At 39.9% G+C, this 21932-nt stretch overlaps 1 protein-coding gene across 3 annotated transcripts in view; it reads right to left on the bottom strand.

Moving 5' to 3' along the window:
* cadm2a (cell adhesion molecule 2a) overlaps positions 1-21932 on the bottom strand; it is a 205666-nt gene that overhangs the window by 66670 nt on the left and 117064 nt on the right. For 2 of the 3 annotated variants that reach the window (XM_055017238.1, XM_055017240.1), the window contains exon 2: positions 1641-1667. The exons of the other annotated variant lie outside the window; for it this stretch is intronic. In XM_055017238.1, the coding sequence (XP_054873213.1) occupies positions 1641-1667 (27 nt within the window). The remainder of the gene's footprint in view (positions 1-1640; positions 1668-21932) is intronic. 3 annotated transcript variants of the gene reach the window in all.

Genomic DNA, 21932 nt, shown 5'->3' with positions numbered 1-21932 from the left:
GACTAGATGGCATTTTTTCTTGATGATCTTCTTGATTTTGATCAAGATATTTACATGAGTTCCTTTCATACTGATAAACTATTTACAAAATATAAAGCCGCACAAATAATGAACCATTATTTATCAATTAACTTCAAACAGAGTGCAGTAAACAGAAAAACTGAATCAATATTTGGTGCGACCACCAACTGCACCAGCTTTAATTCACTCGTTCTGAACAACTTGGAGAACTTGTCCTAGTTCTTCTGCGGATTTAAGCTGTTTCAATTGGTTCTGGGTATTCATTCAATTCCAGCTTGACTTTATGATGTCGAGATCAGGGCTCTGCGGGGGCCACACCATCTGTTGCAGGACTCCTTGTTCTTCTTGCTGCTGAGGATTGTTCTTTCTGGTTCTGGCTGTATTTTTTGGGTCATTGCCTGCTGCGGAATAAATTTGGAACTGATCGGCTCTGCCCTAATCTAATCATCTAAAGTGCCCAAAATCTTTACATAGTACTATGCATTTTCAACATCAGCTAGTTTTATTTCAAAATTTGGCTCAGATTATGATTGTTTAAGAAGCCGACAGTATGTATAATAATTGCATCAAATCCATCAACGATTAAAAAGCCTGCATTCAGTTCAGTCATCCTTTATTGAAATTGAATCCGTACATACAGCAGGTTTCTTAGGTGGGCCATTGTTAGCAGATACCAATCCTCTCATCTGACTTAGGATCACATCTCTGCTCAGGAAGTGACTGCTTTGCATGTCTGTAATCATTAGCCGAGGATGGTAACTAAACAGAAGGAGATTATAATCATGGTTGACGAAATTCTTAGTTTTTTCAGAAGCATATTTACTGAAACACACGGAATGAAATCAGGTTATCTCCTCTCAAATAAACACTCTGCCTCTCCTCTCCGAGTCTCTCTGATCTATAATCCGTCCTCACTGCCATCTTGCAGACATAGAGAATGACAGGGAAGATTTTGATCTTTGCAATCTACTGCCACCTTTCCACTACCCAGCAATGGTAAAGGACAATGTCACATCGTTAAATACTTGATCATTAATCTTATGACATCAGACTGTCCTTTTAGTTTTTAAGAGCTTAAATCCCTTACTAGCAAGTCTGAAAATCTATGTTGACACTAAGACAAGCTTTAAAGCGTAGTAGATCTGCAATTTTAAACATCGACAAACCATTCAAAATTCCCACTGAGCCATGTTTCCACTGTTTGGGCAGTGACAAGTGGGCAATTAATACGTACTGTAATTTTGTGCATTTACCAAAACCCATCAAAAATCACATTAAATCAAAAAGTGTATTTGAAAGCTGAAATGAAATTCTAATTTGCTGTGTGACAAGAATGTTAAAAAACACTCTGACCCTTAAAAAAAAGCTGCCTTACACAAATTACAATATGACTCTACTGGAAATAAGAGAAAAGCAGTGCAAAAAACCCCCCCAAGAGAATACAAGCAAGCTACTAAAATCTAAGTCAATGAATTTTGAAATAAAATAGCAAATTCCTATTTATGATGTTAGTTTTGTAACACAGAGTTAGAGGAATAGCGAGGAAAGCAGCAGCAGTAGGAGGAGCAGCAGCAGCAGCAGCAGCAGCAGCAGCAGCAGCAGCAGCAGCAGCGACTCACCTCGAACTTTGCCTTTTGAAGCCATCACTGGAGTCCCCAAGTAGACAAAGAGGGGGGTGGACGGACAGCAAGACAGGTAGATGTCAGAAAACAGAGAGGGAAAGGACAAAGACAGAAGACAGGGCAACCGATTAGATAGCTGCAGGAAGAACAGCGTGTCTGAATCTGTCGCATATATGCAGAAACAGCATCGTCTTTATCTTGAATGTCAATCACGAATCCTGAACCCCCCCTCGCCGCCCCCCCCACCTCTTATCCCGATCACTCAGCCCTGAAAGAGAATGTCCTGATTTAGCTCATCAGCAAATTGAGACCTTACAGTGTGGCACCTTTTAATTAGCCATGTCACATCATCTGGATCGTGCAGGGAAGCTTGCTACTTTCTAATGAGCTTGAGACACCCGTAAGGATATGGACATACTGTACATATCATGTCGCTGCATCAGTGTTGCTCTGCTTCATTTGATTTCGAGGGGAAATTACAGATTTTACAGTGGATTATCTTTTTTTTTTTTTTTTTTGAAGGAAAAGTATGCTCGATGCCTACATTGTTTCATGAAGACATACCGGAAGTAATGATTTACATGTGTGTGTGAGGACCACAGTCACACATGCACACACTGGTGCACCATCGTATTACGCTGTGACAGACAGCACTGTAATCAGTGAAGAGACGCACCGACAGGACCGCTGTCTAGCAGCGAATGTGCCATGATACGGGTGTATTAAATGCAGAGCTTGGTGAAAACCATACAGGCCGCTATAGCAATGCATAAAAACCACAACGCAGAGGACCTAAACAACACACCAGCATCACCCCGGAGACATTCTGCCAGTAAAAACACAGAGGAGAGCCAAATAAACAACAAAGATTATCTATTAGTGTGCACGTGTGTGTCTGCGTATTTGCGTGCATATCCCGAGGGAATGACTCTTATGCTTCACACACACTGCTTTGCCAAATTGATGGATCTATTGGAATGCCTCCAGTGAGCCTGAAAACATGTACAGCTCAAAGAGACAGCGCCTGAAAAAGAATGAGAGAGGGAGAACAAAGAGAATCTCACTGCAGGTGCCAAGTCTGCAGGTTATAAAAAATTATTGCGGTTTCTTTTCGATTAGAGATTTATAAACTGCTCTCCCTGTAAATAACAAATATAGAATTTTAATACGCTGTAGCATTTCGGATTCGATGTCAGAGTGGAAGCGAAAAGCAATCCTGAAAGCGGGCCTGGAGATGTGAACCGGCCGCTAGGAGGTCTGACCACGCTTTGGACTCTCACATAGACGTTGTTTTGTTTATATTTGAGTGTCATTAAATCCTGATAGCCAATTTTCAGTGGCTGACGGAGATGATTATGCTTTGTTAGTGCTATTTCACAAGTTGCCAAGGTGCAAGATGGAGTGGAGAGGTGAGAATGTGAAGAGAAAAACAGAATTTCAAGGGATAGATATGGAATTCTTGGTCTTCAGCATCAGTGTACTCAGTGGCACACCACAGGGGGCAAGTGAGAATGGAGAAAAAAATGCAAAAACAGTCATATATGAGGGAAATTTTTGTGAGCACAAAGCATACTGCTCCTCTATTACACATGGACACAATTTTCACACCTTGCCGCTGTGTCATTGGTCAAGAGGGAGAGGAGCCCAACAGGGAAACAAGGCAGCGAATGTCACATCTCTACCAATGCTGTCTTCTACATGAGACTGATGGCTTTGTGAAATATTCTCTCAGCAAAGTCTGACCTCGCTCTATCCCTGCCTTTCATCCCTGCTGTCAAGGTATGAATTCCCTGTCACAGCTGTGGCTCTGTGATCTCTCCGAGTCAAAATATTTGAAAAAACAGACATATCTCTGAGAAAGAAAGGCAAAAAAAAGGAGACGGAGAGAACATATACGTTTTTACAACTCTTCACTCGTAGCAACAGCTGAATATGTGTGGCTATAGGGAGAACGATGGAGAGAAAGAAGACAAGCAGCGAAGAAAAGGGACTCTGTGCACTTGTATCTCAGAGTATTACAGTTACCAGGCAACCAACACAACAGTTGTGTAAGTCAAATTGAAATTGCATAAAACACTTTTCATTCCACTCTCTCGTCCCTCCATTTCACCATGCAGTGAGCAAAGTATTCCCAATTGATTACTCAATGGCCACCTCTCACCTGCTCTAAATCCTTAACACTGACTGGACAGAAATACACAGAAAGACAGATAAGAAAGCAAAACCTGAAAGGGATCAAATCTGGCTGTTTGTCTGTACTTCAAAGTACTATTTTTTAAACCATCGCTCTGTTGGGATTTCTTTTTTGCTACTGTCTCATGTCCAGACAAGGGAGTTACAAGAATAAACACATTACTATATTTATTTATTTATGTGTTCCAATATGTGTAGTTACTGGACCAAATTGGGAGCATAACAAGATTTTTAGACTCACCGTCCATTTAACAAGTAGTGAATGTTCCCTGTTAGTGTTGGCTGTGTAACTAGGTAGCTGTTTGCTTATATGGGAGCAAATAGAAACTTAAGCTGTCACTTCAGCTTTAACTTTATTAGAATAATGTCTGGTAAAGCTGTGACCTGGCCTGCAGATTGAAAATAGATAACAGTCAATTACAGAAACTAAACTACTATGAGATACGACAAAAACCTGGTAACTATGCAGATATTAATAATAACTGAACCCCAAAAACCGCTGATGGGTTTGAAAGGGATGTTTTTTCTTTTTCTTTTTAAATCACCTTAATTATAGAGAAACAGACATTAACTTTTTTCAGCAGTCCTTGAACTAATCATTTGCCTGTCACAAAACAGACCAGATGCAAACCTGAAATCGAAATATTTCACCAAGATCACTTTATGCTGCGTTCCTCATTATTTGCCCTCCACACAATGAAGTGGAGGGCAAATAATAAGTTATAGGCAATTGATGGATGGATGCCTTGTTATTCATCAAAAATAGACTGTTTGTAGTAAAAAAAAATAAAATAAAATAAAACAACAACAACACAGAATTAAAAACTGTGTGCTTCTGGGTACAGTTGTGGAGCCGCAAGTGACTCAGCTGTGATTAATATGTGACAAAAACTCAGGAGCTCTGACCTGGACTGAACTGCAGGATGTTTATACAGACCAGATAGGAGACAATATGGCAGGACATTAGAAAATGTAAGTAGAGGGTGCCCAGATAGCTCTGCTGGGTGAGCACGTAACCCATAAACAGGTGCTATTGTCTCTGATGCAGTGGTCATGGGTTAGAATCCAGCCCATGATCATTTACTGCATGTCATTCCTCCACTCTTCTACCCACATTTCCTGTCTCTCTCTCTGCACTGTCCTATACATAATAAAGGCGAAAAAAATTTAAAAAAAAAAGAAAATGTAAGTAGTACAATGTGTAGAGCCAGCATTTTATTTTGAGTATTGATTACAAACGTTGTAATCAAAGAAATTCAACCTTAATTATTTTCTATTTATATTATTTATGACTATTATTTATTATTTATAGCATAACTGTGTCATATTGTACAGAAGACATTTATGAGTCCTCTCCAGTTCTAGCCATGGTTGTGCCGCTTCTACCGAGATGCAATACTTCACATTGCAGCGAATTATGAGCTCACGGTGAATAAAAATGCAATTAGAGCTTAACAAAGCACCCAGAAAGTACCTGGAGTTCAAAGGGTTAAATAACAATTGTATGATGTTCACAACTATGCACATAACAGATTGTTGCTGCTTTTCATTTCAGCGGTATTCTCAGTCTGTTGGTGACCCTGCTGTAACATAACCCATTCACAACCCGTTTGTCTCTCGCAGGATCAATGAAGCGCATCTATCTATCTATAACCATTTTCCGAAAGTGTTACCTAAACCAGGCTCGAAGCTATCGGTCTACGCTTTGTGTAAACACCCACACTTTATCTGTGAGAATGAAAAGTGAGTGACTGCACGCTGGTGAGACAGAAAAGCACTGAGTTGCAAGCAGGTTGTTCTGCGTCTCTGTAACCACCAGCGGGGAGCCGTCATAAATAAACTGTGAGATAGTTCATACAGACACCACCTACTGCGACACACACATGCACACACCGACACGCACACATACATAACAGTGATCACAGTATTCCCTTAGGGTGTAAGTCTCCCGGGAGGACGTGTGTTCTATTGCAACATCCTTCCTGTTTTCCTCTTCTTTTCCTTTTCCATTCTTCTTCCTTCAACTTATGCTCATTCGGGAGTTTGTCTCACCTCCCTTTTCATATTCACTCTGCCTCCTTATTAACCCTTTCCTTCCCTGCCCCGTCTACATTTCCTCACCCCTCGGGCTACCTTTTTCACACCGGCAGATAATTTCAGAGTCTGACATGCACTGAAAAGCCCATGGAGATCATTGTGCAGCGTGGCTCTCTGAGCTGTCACATGGCATGATGGAGAGTTTAGCTTATCTTTGGTACAGCAGCAGCTGTTTTGCCGTATGTCTGATGTACTCCAGGCCCTTGGAATCAAACCAATATTCCACCGGTGAGCAGATTGCTGTAAAAGCGTAACACCCTCTTTGTCACCTTATGACTTGGCTGTACACGGAGCCATCAATCGACTCACATACACAAGAGTGTAAAAACACAGAGGAAAATATAAATTGTGACACATTTTCATGGCGGACTGTCCATGCGTTTGTGACTATTTTGATTTGAAGAGAATCATCCGCATAAAAATAGCACAGAATAATTGCAAGTAAATGTATTTGAATATCATTTGATTTAGCAGCAAATGTATTTAACTCTTATTTGATTTAGCACTGCCTTTGCTAAGGGGTGCAATTCATCTCAGGGTAATAAAGGAGATGGTAAACAGTGTTAATAGATGGAATCAAGCTTACTTAACTCAGCTTATTGCCACCATACTGCCTGCTTTATTAGATCTGTCTACCACACCCTTGTTTTCTCACATTACAAGGAGACACACATCTGTTTGTTTTGTCATTTAATCTAGCATATTTGATTTCCACCCCTTAACATGATTACACATACATAAGCTGTCCGCGGTAGAATTATTTGCTCATAAACCGAACACCCATAAAGCGCACAGAGTGACGCACACATATGGACACATGCACATACGCACACATGTTGATGACACATACACACACTTCATAGTATTTGTTTGATCTTTACTAAAGATGGTCTACAGCAGTGTTTACAGTTTTAGAGTGAATACCCTCCAGTTTTTCTTTCTCATGCTAGAAGTCTAACCATATCTCATGAATCACTATCCCCAGACCATGTGTGAATGGAACCAGGCAATCTGGCCCTGAGAACTTCTTTTAGTTGTTTGAATCATGTTGAGCAGCACTTGAATTAACTCTTGAACGCACAGTTTCATTATTTTAAAAAATCCTTTGTGCAAGCCAGCACTGTAGGTAAGTGTGAGAGGGACTGTGGGTGGTTGCTTTATGTTAAGAACTAAATGTATACAAGGGAACTGGAAACATTTGAGATATATATAAACACGCGAACGCACACACATGCATGCGCGCACACTATATATATATATATATATATATATATATATACACACACATATATATACATATATATGCATTTAACCTCTTTTTCCACCTGTGTTGTATTACGCAACTATGTGTGCATGGTCTGAAATTAATATGCGAATAATGACTCAAGGGATCCACAGTTGTTGGTGATAGCCAGTGGCCTCCAGCTGAACTCAGTGCACACATTAGGGCTGACGGACTGCCTTCACTTAAGCCTTGTTGTTAGGTTGCTGCAGGTCAAGCACACAGTACACCCTGGAAATTGCCAGCTCTTTTTCCAAGCATGTTTTTCCTGCATGTGCTTTCAGTGATTCATTTCTTCTTCATTACATTATTAGCATTGGATTGTGAGTAGGATTAAAAAAAAAAGGTTAGAAAGCACAAAAGGTCAGATAAAGTATTTCTTTAATGCCACATCTGCCCTGTACCCTTTGGCTAAGAAGCCCTTGCCGTAAATATAACAGGTTTACATTAAAGCTAGTGCAATACCATATGCTATGTCATACAAAAGGGCTGTGAGGTATGATGCGGTTACACATGTGGTTTGTCACTTTAAGCTTTTAAATTTACCCTACCTTCATTTGCCGTGTTTCCTTTCATATCACAACCTTTGTCTGGAGCGTGATATGTGTCTGAACCTGCTTTTGAAGTATAATGTAACAGAATTATATTTCTTTGAACAATCAAGGATTCTACTTCATATTTCTTAAGTAGACAGAGGATGTTTAATTGAGACAGGAAGGCTGCCTGAACTACAAGTGATACAACAACGAGGGGAACTGGTAGCTCTGGTAGGCTTTGAGGGGCGTTGTGCTGGCTTGGTTTTGGGTCTGCTTGTCCACAGAGAGAGGTCACTCCAAATCAGTATGACGCTGTTCCTAGTGATCACCTTTAACCTATGAAGAAACATTTCTATCCTGTTGGCAGTGGTCTCTTCCAGGATGACAACATCCATAGCGAACCAAGGTCACTGAATGAGTGAGAAAATGATGTGAATCATGTTATGGTCTCCACCATTACCAAATCTCAATCCAATTGAACACCAATGTGAGATTTTACACTGATGTTGCACAGCACTCTCCAACACCACCATCAAAACACCAAATGAAGGAATATCTTTTGGATAAGTGGTGTTTTATCTCTCCGATCGAGTTCCAGAGACTTGGGGAATCAATGCCAAGCCACAATGAAGTTGTTCTGGCAACACATGGTGGTCCAACACCTTACAAAAACACTTTAAGTTGGTACTTCCTTGAGTTTGTCGCATATCTATATGGACATCTGCCACCAAATTCAGAACAACTTTGTGGGATGATAGGTGTTCTTATTCAGCACTGAACTAACACAAATTTTACAACAAGCCTTAGTAGAGAAAAAACACATGCAGACAAGCCGTCTCTATTCAGTCTTGGTTCTGGTTCCCAAACTGAGAGCAACAGAGTTATAAGAGAACTATCTAAAAAGAAATACATGTATGGTGGTAACAATCTGCAGTTAATATATAAAGGAAAGGGCTCAGTGACAGTGGCCTGGTGGTTTTAATGTCAGGACATTTCGGTTTACAGCTACTCTGTCACTTGACTTCCCAGCTGTTCTATAGGAAAGGTCACAGGACGCAGAGCTGTGCAAAAACAAAATGTGTACCAAACTCACAAGAACTGCACTCTACTACACTACTTTTGGGGCATTCACCTGCACACACACTGTACAGAACACAACACGTAATTCCACAAAATTCATCAGCATACCTCAAAGATTTTATTCAAGGGGCGCACAGCCACACTGCCATATATCATACCCTCCCTCCAGACCTCATCAGAAACAACCAGCTCTATGCACTGTGTACCGCACAGACACCTGTACTGATCTTATCCCCTGGTTGGAGTAGTTAGATATATCATGGTAATTAACTGGGACACTGCCAGACAAATAGTGAGCTTGGAGCTATCAGGTTTTATCTGGATGGAGCATAGTTCTGAGATATTAAACATCAAAGATCTGACATACCAGGTTGCAAAATAAATAAATAAATAAAGTTTTCTTCAATGTTTAACCCAAACGGTGCAGCTGGCTTTTTAGGCTTTGAAGCACAGCGACAACCAAATGAGTCCGTCATTTTACATAGAGTAATCATTATTTCTGTGGCTTTGACATTGCTTATAAAGGATCTTTGATTCTGTTCTTTCACACAGATATGTAAATTGACTCAAAAAGACAAACTTTTACAGACAAGAACACCCTCTCTGTGATGCCATCCAGACTTTGACAACATGTTAGTTTTATAATGTATATTATACTACTGTTACTGTAATACAGGAAATCTGCCTCACTTGCATGTGGACTTCTTTAAAACTACAATTTGCAGGCAGCTACCTGGTTGACTGTTATCATGTAATTATTATTGCGACTGTACAGATGTAACAATCAGATTGTTCTGATTATGTTCTATTCCATTGAGTTTACCAAACGGGGTCATGTTCTATTGATGGTCATTTGTGGTTGTGTACAACAGCTACTTCCTAAGTCTGCAGGTATATCACACATCTTTATTGGGTGGCCTCTGCTACCTAATAAAGGTGGCTCCAGAAAAACACAGAGCCCCGAGTTTGTCTCATGTTACAAGCACAAGCCTGACTAACAAGCAAACGCTCTCCGCACAGAATAAATAAACAGGGGAATGAGCATGAATTATGACTCTGGGGACAACTTAGAATTCAGCATGGTTTCCATCCAGACTTCTGCGATAATATCTATTTTTTGAAAATTAAATTTTTTTTTACTTCGATTTGACAGATTTTGATTTGACACTTGATTAATTCTCAAGGAGTATGTTCTTGTTGAAAAAAGAACCAAAAAAGCATCTCATTAATCCTCCTAAGGCGCCCTCTGGACAGTAACTATGGCAGCGCCCTATCACAAAAATCTCAAAACCAGTCTTTTAATTTCACCTCGGGTAATATAGTATGCAACATTTTCATCGCAATGCAGTGGATGATGTAAAAAGACAGAGGAGAGGAGGAAAATGGATCAGACCACAGGAGATAAAATATAAGATGAGTGTAGGTTTGACTACGGCCATCTCAGACAAACTTCCCTCTGAATGCAAAAAACAAATTTGGCATTGGTATGCACATAAAACTGAGCGCACACACACACACAGACGACCCATAAACTTTTGCCGTTTGAAGCCTGAAAGAAATTCCCCCTGGACTCGAGAAGCACATTTCAATTTCCACAAAACACCCGAGGGGTATCGAAATCATGAATCTCCCCAACAAGAAAAGTCAAACACATATTGCTATAGGATGATGGACACACCCGAATGCATACACATGTGCTCGCATACACACACACACACTAACACACACAATGCACACTGTCAAGCAGCTGCTGCCGTTTGATGATGGACAGTCCAGGTACAGCCTATAACTCAGCAGGTGCTTTTTGTTTCCTCTGCTTCTTCAAATGAATAGTTTAGAAGGTGAGGTTATATTGTGATCGATGCCTTGGGGGTAACAAATGACTTCCCCCAGACAGAGCTTTGAAGTGGGTGTGTGCGCCTGGTCACCAACCTGTAATCTCCAGCCATTTGTCAGAGGGTGAAGGGACAGGAGATTTCCAAGGAAAACTTCCAGATAATACAAGCTTCATTTTTTACCCCACCATGCAGAGGCCAAATCCCTACAGGATAAGGAGTTATGTGGGAGTAATGCTTTATTCAGCATCAGGCACTCTTTAATTCAAACATATGGATCGTCCAACATTTCCGAGAGATTTTTCTACTTTGTGGCTTCGTCCTCACTGTTAGCGATCGTGTAGAGGAAGGAAGCTTTCATCCTCAGTGGAGAGGAACACGTAGCGTCTGGAAAATGCCTCCTCCCCTTGATAGTGAGACTTTGATCAAAAATGTGTCATAGCATTTTGCTCGAGTTGAATTATTCAAAGGTCAGCGAACAAAGGCATGTTTGTGCTGTGTTGCCTTACAAAGGGTAGAATGATGGTAAATTGGCAAAATGTTCACTGTGTCTCTGCAGGGAGCTGACCGGTGAGCCTTACCCTCAAGGGACCATTTGGCATCAAACAGCGCAAGCTCCCTGTGATTGTTACTGCTTCAGTCATAGCCAGGCTGTTACCTCATATTTTCAAACCATCACCTTTATATCCCATTCTATTTAGGGCATTGTGTTCCTGTGGCTTTCCAGCAGGTTGAGAAGAGAATAGACTTTCAGCAAGAGAGACTGAGAGCTTTGGTCCTGTGAGGCTATGCACTCCTAATGAATGTTGCCTGTAGTGTATGTGCGTGTTTACATATCTGTGTGTGGTTCAAATAAAATACTGTGCGCCTTATTGCACATTTACATGAAGGTGTGAGTGAAGCAGTGTGATGGGTCTTTTGTAATGATGGCAATAAGCAATCTGTAGTGCATCAAGGCTGCAGCCTGTCTTACTGGAAAGCATCTCACTGGAGACTGCAGCTATACAGTATAAAGGCGAGAAGAAAGAACTCCAGGATGTGTGTGAATTCAAGTCCATGACTATTGCTTTCCCTTTTGTCTTGCATTCTCCTCCCTTTTATCCCTACATCCACAGCTCTCGATGTGCTGTTCTGTCCCTGGGTGGGCCAGTGGAGGAGATGAGAGCAAGTGGAAAAGTGGAGGAGGGAAGCAAAGGGGGAGGAGAGCAGAGGTAGAAGAAAATGGTTAACCTTGAGTGTTTCTGTGTGGCTTGTGTATGCGTAACAGCGTTCATTACACTTCAATAGCTTGCATTATTCGTTGCGTTTCTCAAAGAAAATTCAAGAAAGCGCGTGTGGGTGATGTGGATTCACGTTAATTCAATACATGGCAAAGATACACAAAATCTACCAACACACACATGTCAGAGACAGAGAAGTGTGGTACAGATGCAACTGAAACTAGTGAGGCGAGCAGTGCTGCACCACACAGGTTTCCAATGGGAGTTAACCCCCTTGAAGGGGAACTATATAGAACAATACCTGACAAGTTTTATTTTTACAGAAGCATGTACATCATCTCCTGAATGTTTCTGGCATGCCAGAATTAAAATTTCCATACAAGCACAGTAGTAACTAAACTGCTTCTCCACATGACTAGAATTATAGAACTATGTGCACTTCTTGCTCTTTTAATGCTTCTATCTGCTCTGTATCTTGTGCGTTTCACCACCCAGTCGGTCACACATATGTCTAACTGTAATAAATTTGTTTGAATGTATTAGAAAAAACCTCCATTTTTAAAGCATTTTCAATTCTATATCTTTGGACCCAGTCAGGCATTAAATATACTGCTTTCTGTATGCAGATTAATCTGCGAGTAGCTCGTTTCATTTATTAAAAGGAGTTTGTTAAAATTTTAGATGATTAAGCTCCGGAAGAATTAAAGAAAAAAAATATAACCAGATACTGACACATCTTGCTTCACCCATTACCTTTCACCCACGGCTGGGAAACATGAATAATTCCATTTCATGGCTCAGCTTATATTTACAGAAGAACAAAAGGAAAAACTGTGTTCAATTACCAAAGACAAATTTGAACTCATCTGGGTCATTTTGAGCAAATTGAACTGGAACTAATTCCTTCCGAGCGCTGCAATTGAACTAAATAAATAAATAAATGTTTGCTCTCCCCCCCCACCATCAAATTAAAGCTGACCTCAACATGCTCCTATTATGGCTTTCCACATGGTGAGCCCATGGGAGCTGCGTAAGGGTGGGGGTGAGGGGAAGAGACGGAAATGGACACAGCGGTAACTGTGATGCAGCCTTCGGAGAAGAAGGCACAGAATCCAGCTTATTTTTTTAAATCAAAAAACAGAAATAACAAATGAAAATCTACGATCCTGTCATTGTTGCAGACCCCGCCACGTTTCCTGTCCATCCCGGATTTCATTTATACCTCTCTCACTGTCTTTCTCGCCCATTTCAAAGGTGTAAATTGGACACAGATAATTGAACATTACTATCCTGGGAGGTAGCTGGCGCCATCTGTTAAATGTCCGCCCCCAACATCACAGTGCACCACACAATGCGCCCAAACATCCCAGCGCACCATGACGCACATTTGTGTGGGCATGCACGTGTTGCTGCGGATCTGATTTACCTTTTCCTTTGAATTACAGATTGCTGAACCCAGCAAGCACAGCTGCTGGATTTAGTTTCCCAAATGTGTGCTGGCCATCATTTGCTGCGTCATCAATTAGAGCAATATTACAGGAAATTACTTTATTATCCAATAAAATAATTTTAAAAATGGACAGGCTCAAAACTCTGTGCTACAAAAAAAAAGGATGAATTCTGTATTTCATTTTCTGCATGGATACTGTTACTTAAGTCAAGTCAAGGAGACGTTCTTTTTTTAAAAAATTTAATCTCCTTCAGTTCTACTTAAACAACTTTTTCATTAACTATAAAGCTTCATCGCAGTATAGAAAGCCAGTGTAAAGATCTGAAAATGCTCCCTCCAACTTGATTTTGCACCAAATCATAAGTCTACTTACTGCTGACCTACAAATAATAATAATAAAAAAACTGTTAACATTTGGATAAAAACTTTGTGGATGCAAACATGCTGTCTTTGTAGTTGCACTTTTGACTGGAGCCAGTTACCCATTAATTGTGCTCCATTTCTTGTCTAATGGCTGATATTGTTTATCCCTGATAGAAGCTTTACATAAACACTGAACATTCACTGCATTCCACGAGATTCCAAACAAAAACGTAATTATTGGGGGGAGCTGGAATATGATAGGTTATCCACACAAATAATGAGGGAGAATGCCTATGTGAATTTCTGAAAAAAAAGCCTTAATGGTCCTCTCTCTCTCTCTGTCTCTCTTCTACTCTCCTTTCCTCTAACACACATGGCTGATTAGCAGTTGGCATTTTGTCTTGGCCATGTGCTAAATGAGAGCAGCAACATTACCATCTCAAAGATGCTCTCCTTGCCCAGTTAATGGTCAGGACACAATAGCTGCTCAAACACTTGATGGATCATTGAAGGATTATGCCATTTGGCTTCGCGCCTTTATGGTCACTTCGTGTGTGTGTGTGTGTGTGTGTGTGTGTGGATGTGTGTGCGCGCATGTGAATATGCGTGTGTCTGAATGTGAGTGTGAAACCGAGCGACTCAGGCATTCTGTATCCCGTAGGTGTGGACTCGTACGGACCTCTCAATGGGAGCAATAATGTCAAGGAGCTGCAATGTCATATCCATCAGAGCTGACTTTCTGTCAGGGCCAGACAAAGGTGTTGACACCTCAACACCACACGGTGAGTGAGGAGACCATTCAAATGTCAGTTACCTGACACATAGCCATGCTCCCATAGATGGGTGGTAACCAGTGATTGTCAGTTGGTAACTCAAGAGAAAGGCCACTGCATATCTAAAGCTCAGGGGGAACAATCCGCTGAGATTTAATGAATGAATATGTTTTCATCCTCTGAGGCAAGTATTCAGTTGGTACAATCACAGCTGTCAACTCTGGCAAATCAGCACTTATGGAAATGAGGAGGCTATCGCTGAAGCACCGCGGTCATCGAGAGACACTTTCAAATTGCTCAGTCAGGTGTGAGACTGTCAAACCTCACCGCTGTTTTCAGTATCTAATAAGAGCTATACTTGGGCGATATTATTTAGAGAATTGAATTATGAGGCTTCACACCTTACCTGCAAGATTTCACACAACTCCTACAAATCCTCCTCGCAAAGAAAAGAACAATAGTGTGTCTCATCACTATAAGTGCATCAGAGAACTCTATAGAATCTGCCCTTATTTAGTTGCTTAACACCACTGTTTGGTCATCTGCCAAAGAAATACATGATTGTAAATAATGTGGCTTTAGTCATTTTGATGATCAATAATAGAAAAAACTAGAGTAATAAATAAATGTATATTTTTTTCTTTTGGTAAAAGCTTTTTTCAAATTGTTGACAGGGTCTAGCGGATGATTGACTGGCCAAAGAGAAGCAGAGGAGTGAGAGAGAGAGAAAAAAAGAAAGGCTGTTTGCTTTTCCAACAGTAGCAGCTTGGTATGTGGGATAATCTTTGTAATCTTTCAATTACCTAAAGACAAATAAACTGTGTTGGTCTGGCCAAGTTGGCAAGGACACCGCAGACCACAGACACAATGACCTCTGAAACACTCCTCTCTTTGAGAAAAGAGAAACACACTTTGTACAGTAAACTCTTTGTTCACTGTGAAATAAAAACATTTTAATGGATTTGCTTGACAGGTTAAATTTAGAGCAATTAGTGTTTCAAAAATCTTAGATGACTTGGCTGGCTTCTCAAAACCGGAAAATGAAAAAAAAAAAGGTGATCTGACAAAGATGCAGATCTGACTTTGTTTTGAAGTTCTGAGTTTGCTGTGCCTCCAATGCAATCCTTGTCTTTTCATTGTAAAATAAAATGAATGTCTTTAAGAAATATGTTTTCCTCTCCCACTCAAATCATGTTCTCTAATATAATATTTCTCTGGTCCCTCATATTCCTTGATTTATTTCATCCTGCAAAGTTTCTTTGTGTGTTTATATGTTCCTTATTCAGTCTTTTTTCCCCTTTTGTAACTATTTCCCCTACATTACTCTTGCATGCTGTGTCTAAGGATATTTACCTTTGCAGTTTCATGTGTTGCTTGATAAGGATACATCCCTAATATGAAATCTCCTGGTGGCCCTGAGATGCAAAACACAACAACAACAAAACCAAGACAATACAAAAAACACAGATATTTCACAAACACTAAATTTCACATTTCACAGAACCTATGGTGGCCCTGTGAGGCAAAGCACAACAACAAAAAAAACAAAAACACAACAGCTTTTCACAATACACAGCATGTCAGAGAACACATTTTTACAGAACAAAATCACATTCCACAAAACTCAAAAACAAAACAGAAAACATGGCATTTCGCTTTTGTTTTCTTTTTTCTTTGCATTATGGAAAAAGTAAGGAGAACATTTCTTGTTTGTGATTGTGCCACTTAAGTGATTTTTTAATGGTTATCTCAAATTTAACTAGAACGGTCAGCTACACAAAAGCCCTTTATACGGCTGACAGACCGTCAGCTGGGCCGCCTCCTTTCCACAGGTTTTACCGATTGCTTACACACAGTCTGAGCGCTTACACAAAAACATCAAATGCCTCGCTGCTGTAACTGTGCAATAAACAAAGGCACCACACGTACAGACACTTTTCTGCTTTTGCACTTTGTTTGCAGTTATGCATCACACCTCCTGCAAAACACGACACACTGTTTCTGACATTAGACACTTTGTTCAAGGATGAAATCTCCTGCAATAATTGGAAAAACACTTCTATTCAAAATGCAAAACATATCTGGAAGTGGCAGCACCCACGCACACACATAAAACTCTTCAACTGTACACTAATTGCACACCTGCCAGTCTGAGCCTTTGCACTACAAATAGACCCTAGGTGAGCTCGCCACTTTGGTAAAAACTTTGCAAACATGCAGGTAGTAAGAGGAAGAGGAATGCTGGGAAGAGTGGGAGGACGAGGGCAAGAACAAAGAAGGGTACCAGCTAATAGACGGAGACATGTTTCTGACGACATTAAGGCCACTTCGGTGGAACATGCCATAAATCACGGTCTGATGATGTTGAATTCTGTGCAGAGATGGGTTGCTGTGTATAGCCTCACCTGCAGTTTGTACTTTTTAGCTAAATATGTTTGACCCAGCCCACCTTCATCCTTCTGTTAGAATGTGGACTTTGTAGTTCTGTGTTATACCATATTCATCGCACAGTCTATGCATTGTCTGTTAGAGAGAGACTTTGATGCAACTGCACAGCCTCACGAGTTCATTTTCATTGATGAAGCTGGATTCAATCAAGCTAAAAAACAGGCGTCTGGCCTGAAATGTTACGGGACAAAGAGCCATTGTGAATGTCCCTGAGCAGCACGGCGGAAATATCACCTTGAGTTCTGCTCTTAGTCGGCAAAGAGTTCTCCATCACCATGCCACCCTAAGTACCTCCAATGCTGAGCACATAATCACATTTCTGGATGCACTACATGATGCAGTTGTAGACAACAGACTTGGAGCAGCCCAGGTTTGTTGTCATGACAATATCTCTGCGATATCTGGGGATAATGTTAGTGCTGGTCCAGGACTGGTTTAACAATCACAATAACTTCACAGTTGTATACTTGCCACTTTATTCCCCATTTCTCAATCTGATTGAGGAATTCTGTTCAGCTTGGCATTGGAAAGTGTTTGACCGCCAACCACATGCCTGCCTGAAACTGAGGTGGGGTTAGTCTAAGCTTGATCATGGCACGCAAGGTGATATTTTCCTTGTTGCTTAGCCGGGAACATGTAATGCGGTTCAATCCTTCACAATACTATTTATTATTAACCACTGCACTGTAATTTTAATGTAATTATTTTTGTTCACACAAGTTTAAGGTACTGTAATTCTGCTTTTCTTAGTTTTTTAATAGCTTACAATGGCAAAAAAGCTGTAAACATCTTTTTCTTAAGTATTCCTATTTCAGCACTAATTCAAATGTGAGTAGATGCAGCCCACTTTACTGAAATGATCTGTCACAGAAGTCTCTATGAGGAAGTCAAAAAGGCATACAGAATACTAAAGACAGCAGTGTTTTGTATAAAGCGCATCGATGTTCAGCTGCTGCTTGAAAGCGTAACTTCAATGATGCACGTGTGTATCATTTTATGGTAGAAACGACATTTTCAAAAAGGACTGTCAAAATGAGATGTTTACTTTAAGTGTTGTGTCTTATTTGGCTCAGAAGTAGAGTTTTGAAACAATGCCAACAAGTGTGCAAGCAAAATAAAAATAAAACTATCACACAGACACTAAGTTTTTGCTTTAACTTCATCCACACAGTTCTGTAGAGAACAGGTCTGTGCAGGTCCTTGCAGTTCTGATATCTTCTCATGTCACTTGCTGAAGAGTAGACACACCGTCTCCTCAGTTCTAATTCTTTCAAGCGTGCTTTCAGGGTTCAAAGTCCTTTGTTAAAATATTCCCTTATGATTTCAATCTCCTGTTCCACCCTTTCAAACTCAGTTTAAAATTTGTACAAGGGCACTGCTGACAGTAGAAACAGGAGATGACACTGAGCTCTCACCAGGGACTTCAGTTCTGACCAATTAAAAACAAGAAATGTTGTCCTTCTCTGCTCCATAAATTTAAATGTTATTGCGTTTTGTGCATTGTTGGATTCATTTTTAGTTGTTGTGTGTTGCACGTCAGAGCCACATAATCATCTAGCTGTAATTTTATTTTCCATTGACAATACTATTGCACAGAAATTAACAAGATATCCTCAACATGCCAGCAAAGTATTTTAGAGATGGTGCATTTTTAGGTGAATTTTCTGTTTGCAAAATGACTGAATCAAATATACAATGCACACGAGTTGATATGTGTAAGATGTGGCCACATTAAGAACACTATCACTAAAATCAGTCCCAGACATCCCGTTGTCTTTTGTCTCTCCACAGTACATTGCAGCGTTCTGTGAATTTTCCTGCTCACGCTGCCCAAGTACACTAGCTCAACTTTACTCCAGTTTTAACATCTTCACTCATCTTTGTTCTTTTTTTATCTCGCTATTTTTAGTTCCCATCATTCCAGGTCAATAGCAATGATTACTCCTTGCAGGCTTTTCTTCAAACTTTGGGGAACTTTTTAGGTCTTTCTCTATTGTAACACTATCAGATAATAAAGCTGTTCCCGCTGAAGGCAAGAGATCAGCTTCTCCTTCCATCTCCAGGTTTATGATCTTATACTCATATAAAGCTCAATGGGATTGCTTGATTGAGATGTGGAAGAAAGAGAATACCAATATTTATATGATAATTCATTAAAATACAGTATGTCATGAAATAAATATACACTTTCACGCCCCCAAAATATCTTAATTCAAAACACACAGAGCACTTGAAGCGCAGAAAAGTTGTTGAAGGTTGAATTTGACAGTACTTAAATATGTCAAGGTAGATTCATAATGATTTGTGTATGTAAAGCAAAATGTGTATAATAAGATAAGGGCATCTCATTTTGACACCTTATGATTCCTGAAGTGTCATATAAAATAAAGAGCATTTGTGTTCAAAAAGGAAATGATTTCTAATTACTAATAACTACAGATAATGGAATTGTGTGTCTGACAGAAATGGATGAGCGTATGTATGTACAGATAAAAATAACTGCTAATCTCACATATTTTCTTTGTTTGGTTTCTTCCTTACACATTCAAGTACTTATATATCTGTTGTCAGTCCCCCGGAGTATTTTAGGGTTAGAGTGACCATCAAAAACAACACGCTAGGAGAGGAAAAAGAGACGCAGACAAATAAAAAGGTAATTTTTTTTTATTACACAAGCAAATAAATTTGCGTTGTGAATATTTAGGACTGATGAGCTGACTTAAGCCCTTAAATTTCTGGTTTGTTTGCTGCTGTTTGCTGTGACTGAACTCCGCTGGGCTGCATGACCTGCGAGAGATGAACTCATTTGAACACAAACTGATGATTTGAAGTCGCTGCGAATCGGAAAAAACAGCCAGGAAATCATGTGGTTAATATAGTTAAATGTCTGATTTTTGTTGACATTTCCCTGCACTTCTCTAAAATGTCTAGTAAATAGCCAAATTACTCTATAATACCAAGGAAACAAAGGGCAGAGGAAATGGCACACATGGTCAATCTCTGAATAAATGAGCCGTAAAATAGAAACATGAAAAGTTTTGACAGTTCTTTCCCATTGTGCAGATGAAGAAGAGGCGGAGGCAAATTGGGGCAGAATTCAGCAGAAATAGTGAATCAAACAGAGATGTAACGTGTGACTGTAGACATGTTTTGTGAAGGAAAGATGGTTTGCTTTTTAAGAGAAGAATAATGAAATATGTGAAGTTTTTTTGGCATGGCATCAAAATAAGATTTGATGAAATCTGAGGGATATAAAATAGTGTTTATGGTGTTTTCTTCAGCAACACTGTTAAAGTATAGCTTTTGTAGTAATTTAAAGAAAATCCTCAGTATTTTAAGCTATATAATTAAGACTGTTAATACCCAAGTAAGATGAAACCTCCATTTTCCAATTGGTTTGTGCTTTGGATTTATAATTTAAATCTAACACAAATGAAAATGTAATATAGGTAATATATAAAAGTGCCTCCTTGCATGAAACAATCTGCTATTGAATTCAGTAACATTTTGCCAGCAGCTAACAATTTGAATTAATTAATTAACTTCTCTTAGTGTACACTCTATGAAAACAGTCCATTCTAACAGATTGACAACCAATTAAAATATCCAGACAAGTAGGTGCGCTCGGCTGTATTTTGTATTGCTTACTTAACTCCACTGTCAAAAATCCATTAATTGGCGGCCCAACTAAAGGTGAAAACTAAACCCCACTAAAATTTTTCTTTTGTTTTTATGTAGAAAACACAGTGGATACTGTACATTCTTTGTGGTTTAAAAAAATGCTAAAAAGTGGAAATCTCATGCACTTTCTAATAAACCATATAAAGCCCAAAGGCATTTTAATTAACCAAAACCTAAAGAAAAGAGGAAAAAAAAAGCAAGGTCATAAGGCTGCATGTACCTCAGGACTTTAAAGTGATTTCATTTCTGAAATCCTCACCACCACTGAACAAGCAATAGGCTACCTGTGGACAAAAAAAACCCATTGACTGTCTGCACTGACATTTATAGTTCTGTTGTTCTGAAAGAAGGACAACTGGAGGCCATGATCAAATATCTTTCCTGTTTTAATGGGATGTAGTAACCTCCTACATCAGCACGCTTCCACTTAGACCCATCAGCACACTTCCACTTAGACCTGCCTGTTAGTCTCAGCTGGCTGCTCTTTCCTCCCTGAGGAGAAACTCCATAAAACACAAGACATTTATTTAGAGGAATACACACATGCATGTGCATCCATGCATACCAAATGTACGCACACACACGCATGTGAGTGTAGACAGACGTTTAAACGCAGAGAGTGAAAGCAGTGTCATTGAAAACTGATGCAACATTAAATTTTGGTAAAGTGTTTTAAAATAAAACATGTATTGGGTGCTGGGGCACATAAAAGAGAGACATAGGTAACAAATCAGAAAAACTGCAAGACGAAACTGTTGGAACGCACAACAGCCTCTCAGAGCATCTCAGTCATGAAAACACACAACAGCTTTAAGTATTTAGTTTGTGTTTTCTGATCATGCAACTTGCACTGGATAGTGCTTTGCCTGAGATATACTGTAGGAGACCACACGCTTGTGAAGAGTACGGCTGACATGAGACTGTACAAACTTGTTACAAAAACAAATGGAAAAAAAGAATAACTGTGCAAACTGTAGCAAACACTTCAGTCTTTTTCGTGTCTGTTGCACAACATGTTCAATGCCAGACTGTCTTGAGCATGCATTGTAAACGCTGAGGAAAATCCTGCCTCTGAGTTGTATTGATTCCAGGACTCCAGCGTATGCGAATACACCAGTGAGTGTTTGTGTGGAAATGTGATTGTTTATATTGTTTGTGTCTGTGAGTGTGTGTGTGCGCCCTCTGCATCGATCCCCCACTTTGTTCCAATTATCAGTAAGGTTATGGGGCCTAATACTGCTATTCACACAAGCATTAGAGCAACAGAGGCAACCACATCTGAGAATGGAGGCTTAGGAGAGTGGGAGGTAGAGTGAGGAGGAAGAGGAAGA

Source organism: Amphiprion ocellaris, chromosome 14 (genome assembly GCF_022539595.1).
Source record: "Amphiprion ocellaris isolate individual 3 ecotype Okinawa chromosome 14, ASM2253959v1, whole genome shotgun sequence".
Taxonomy (NCBI): domain Eukaryota; kingdom Metazoa; phylum Chordata; class Actinopteri; family Pomacentridae; genus Amphiprion; species Amphiprion ocellaris.
Note: the sequence above shows the minus strand (reverse complement) of the source record. Positions and strands in the feature narration are given on the sequence as shown.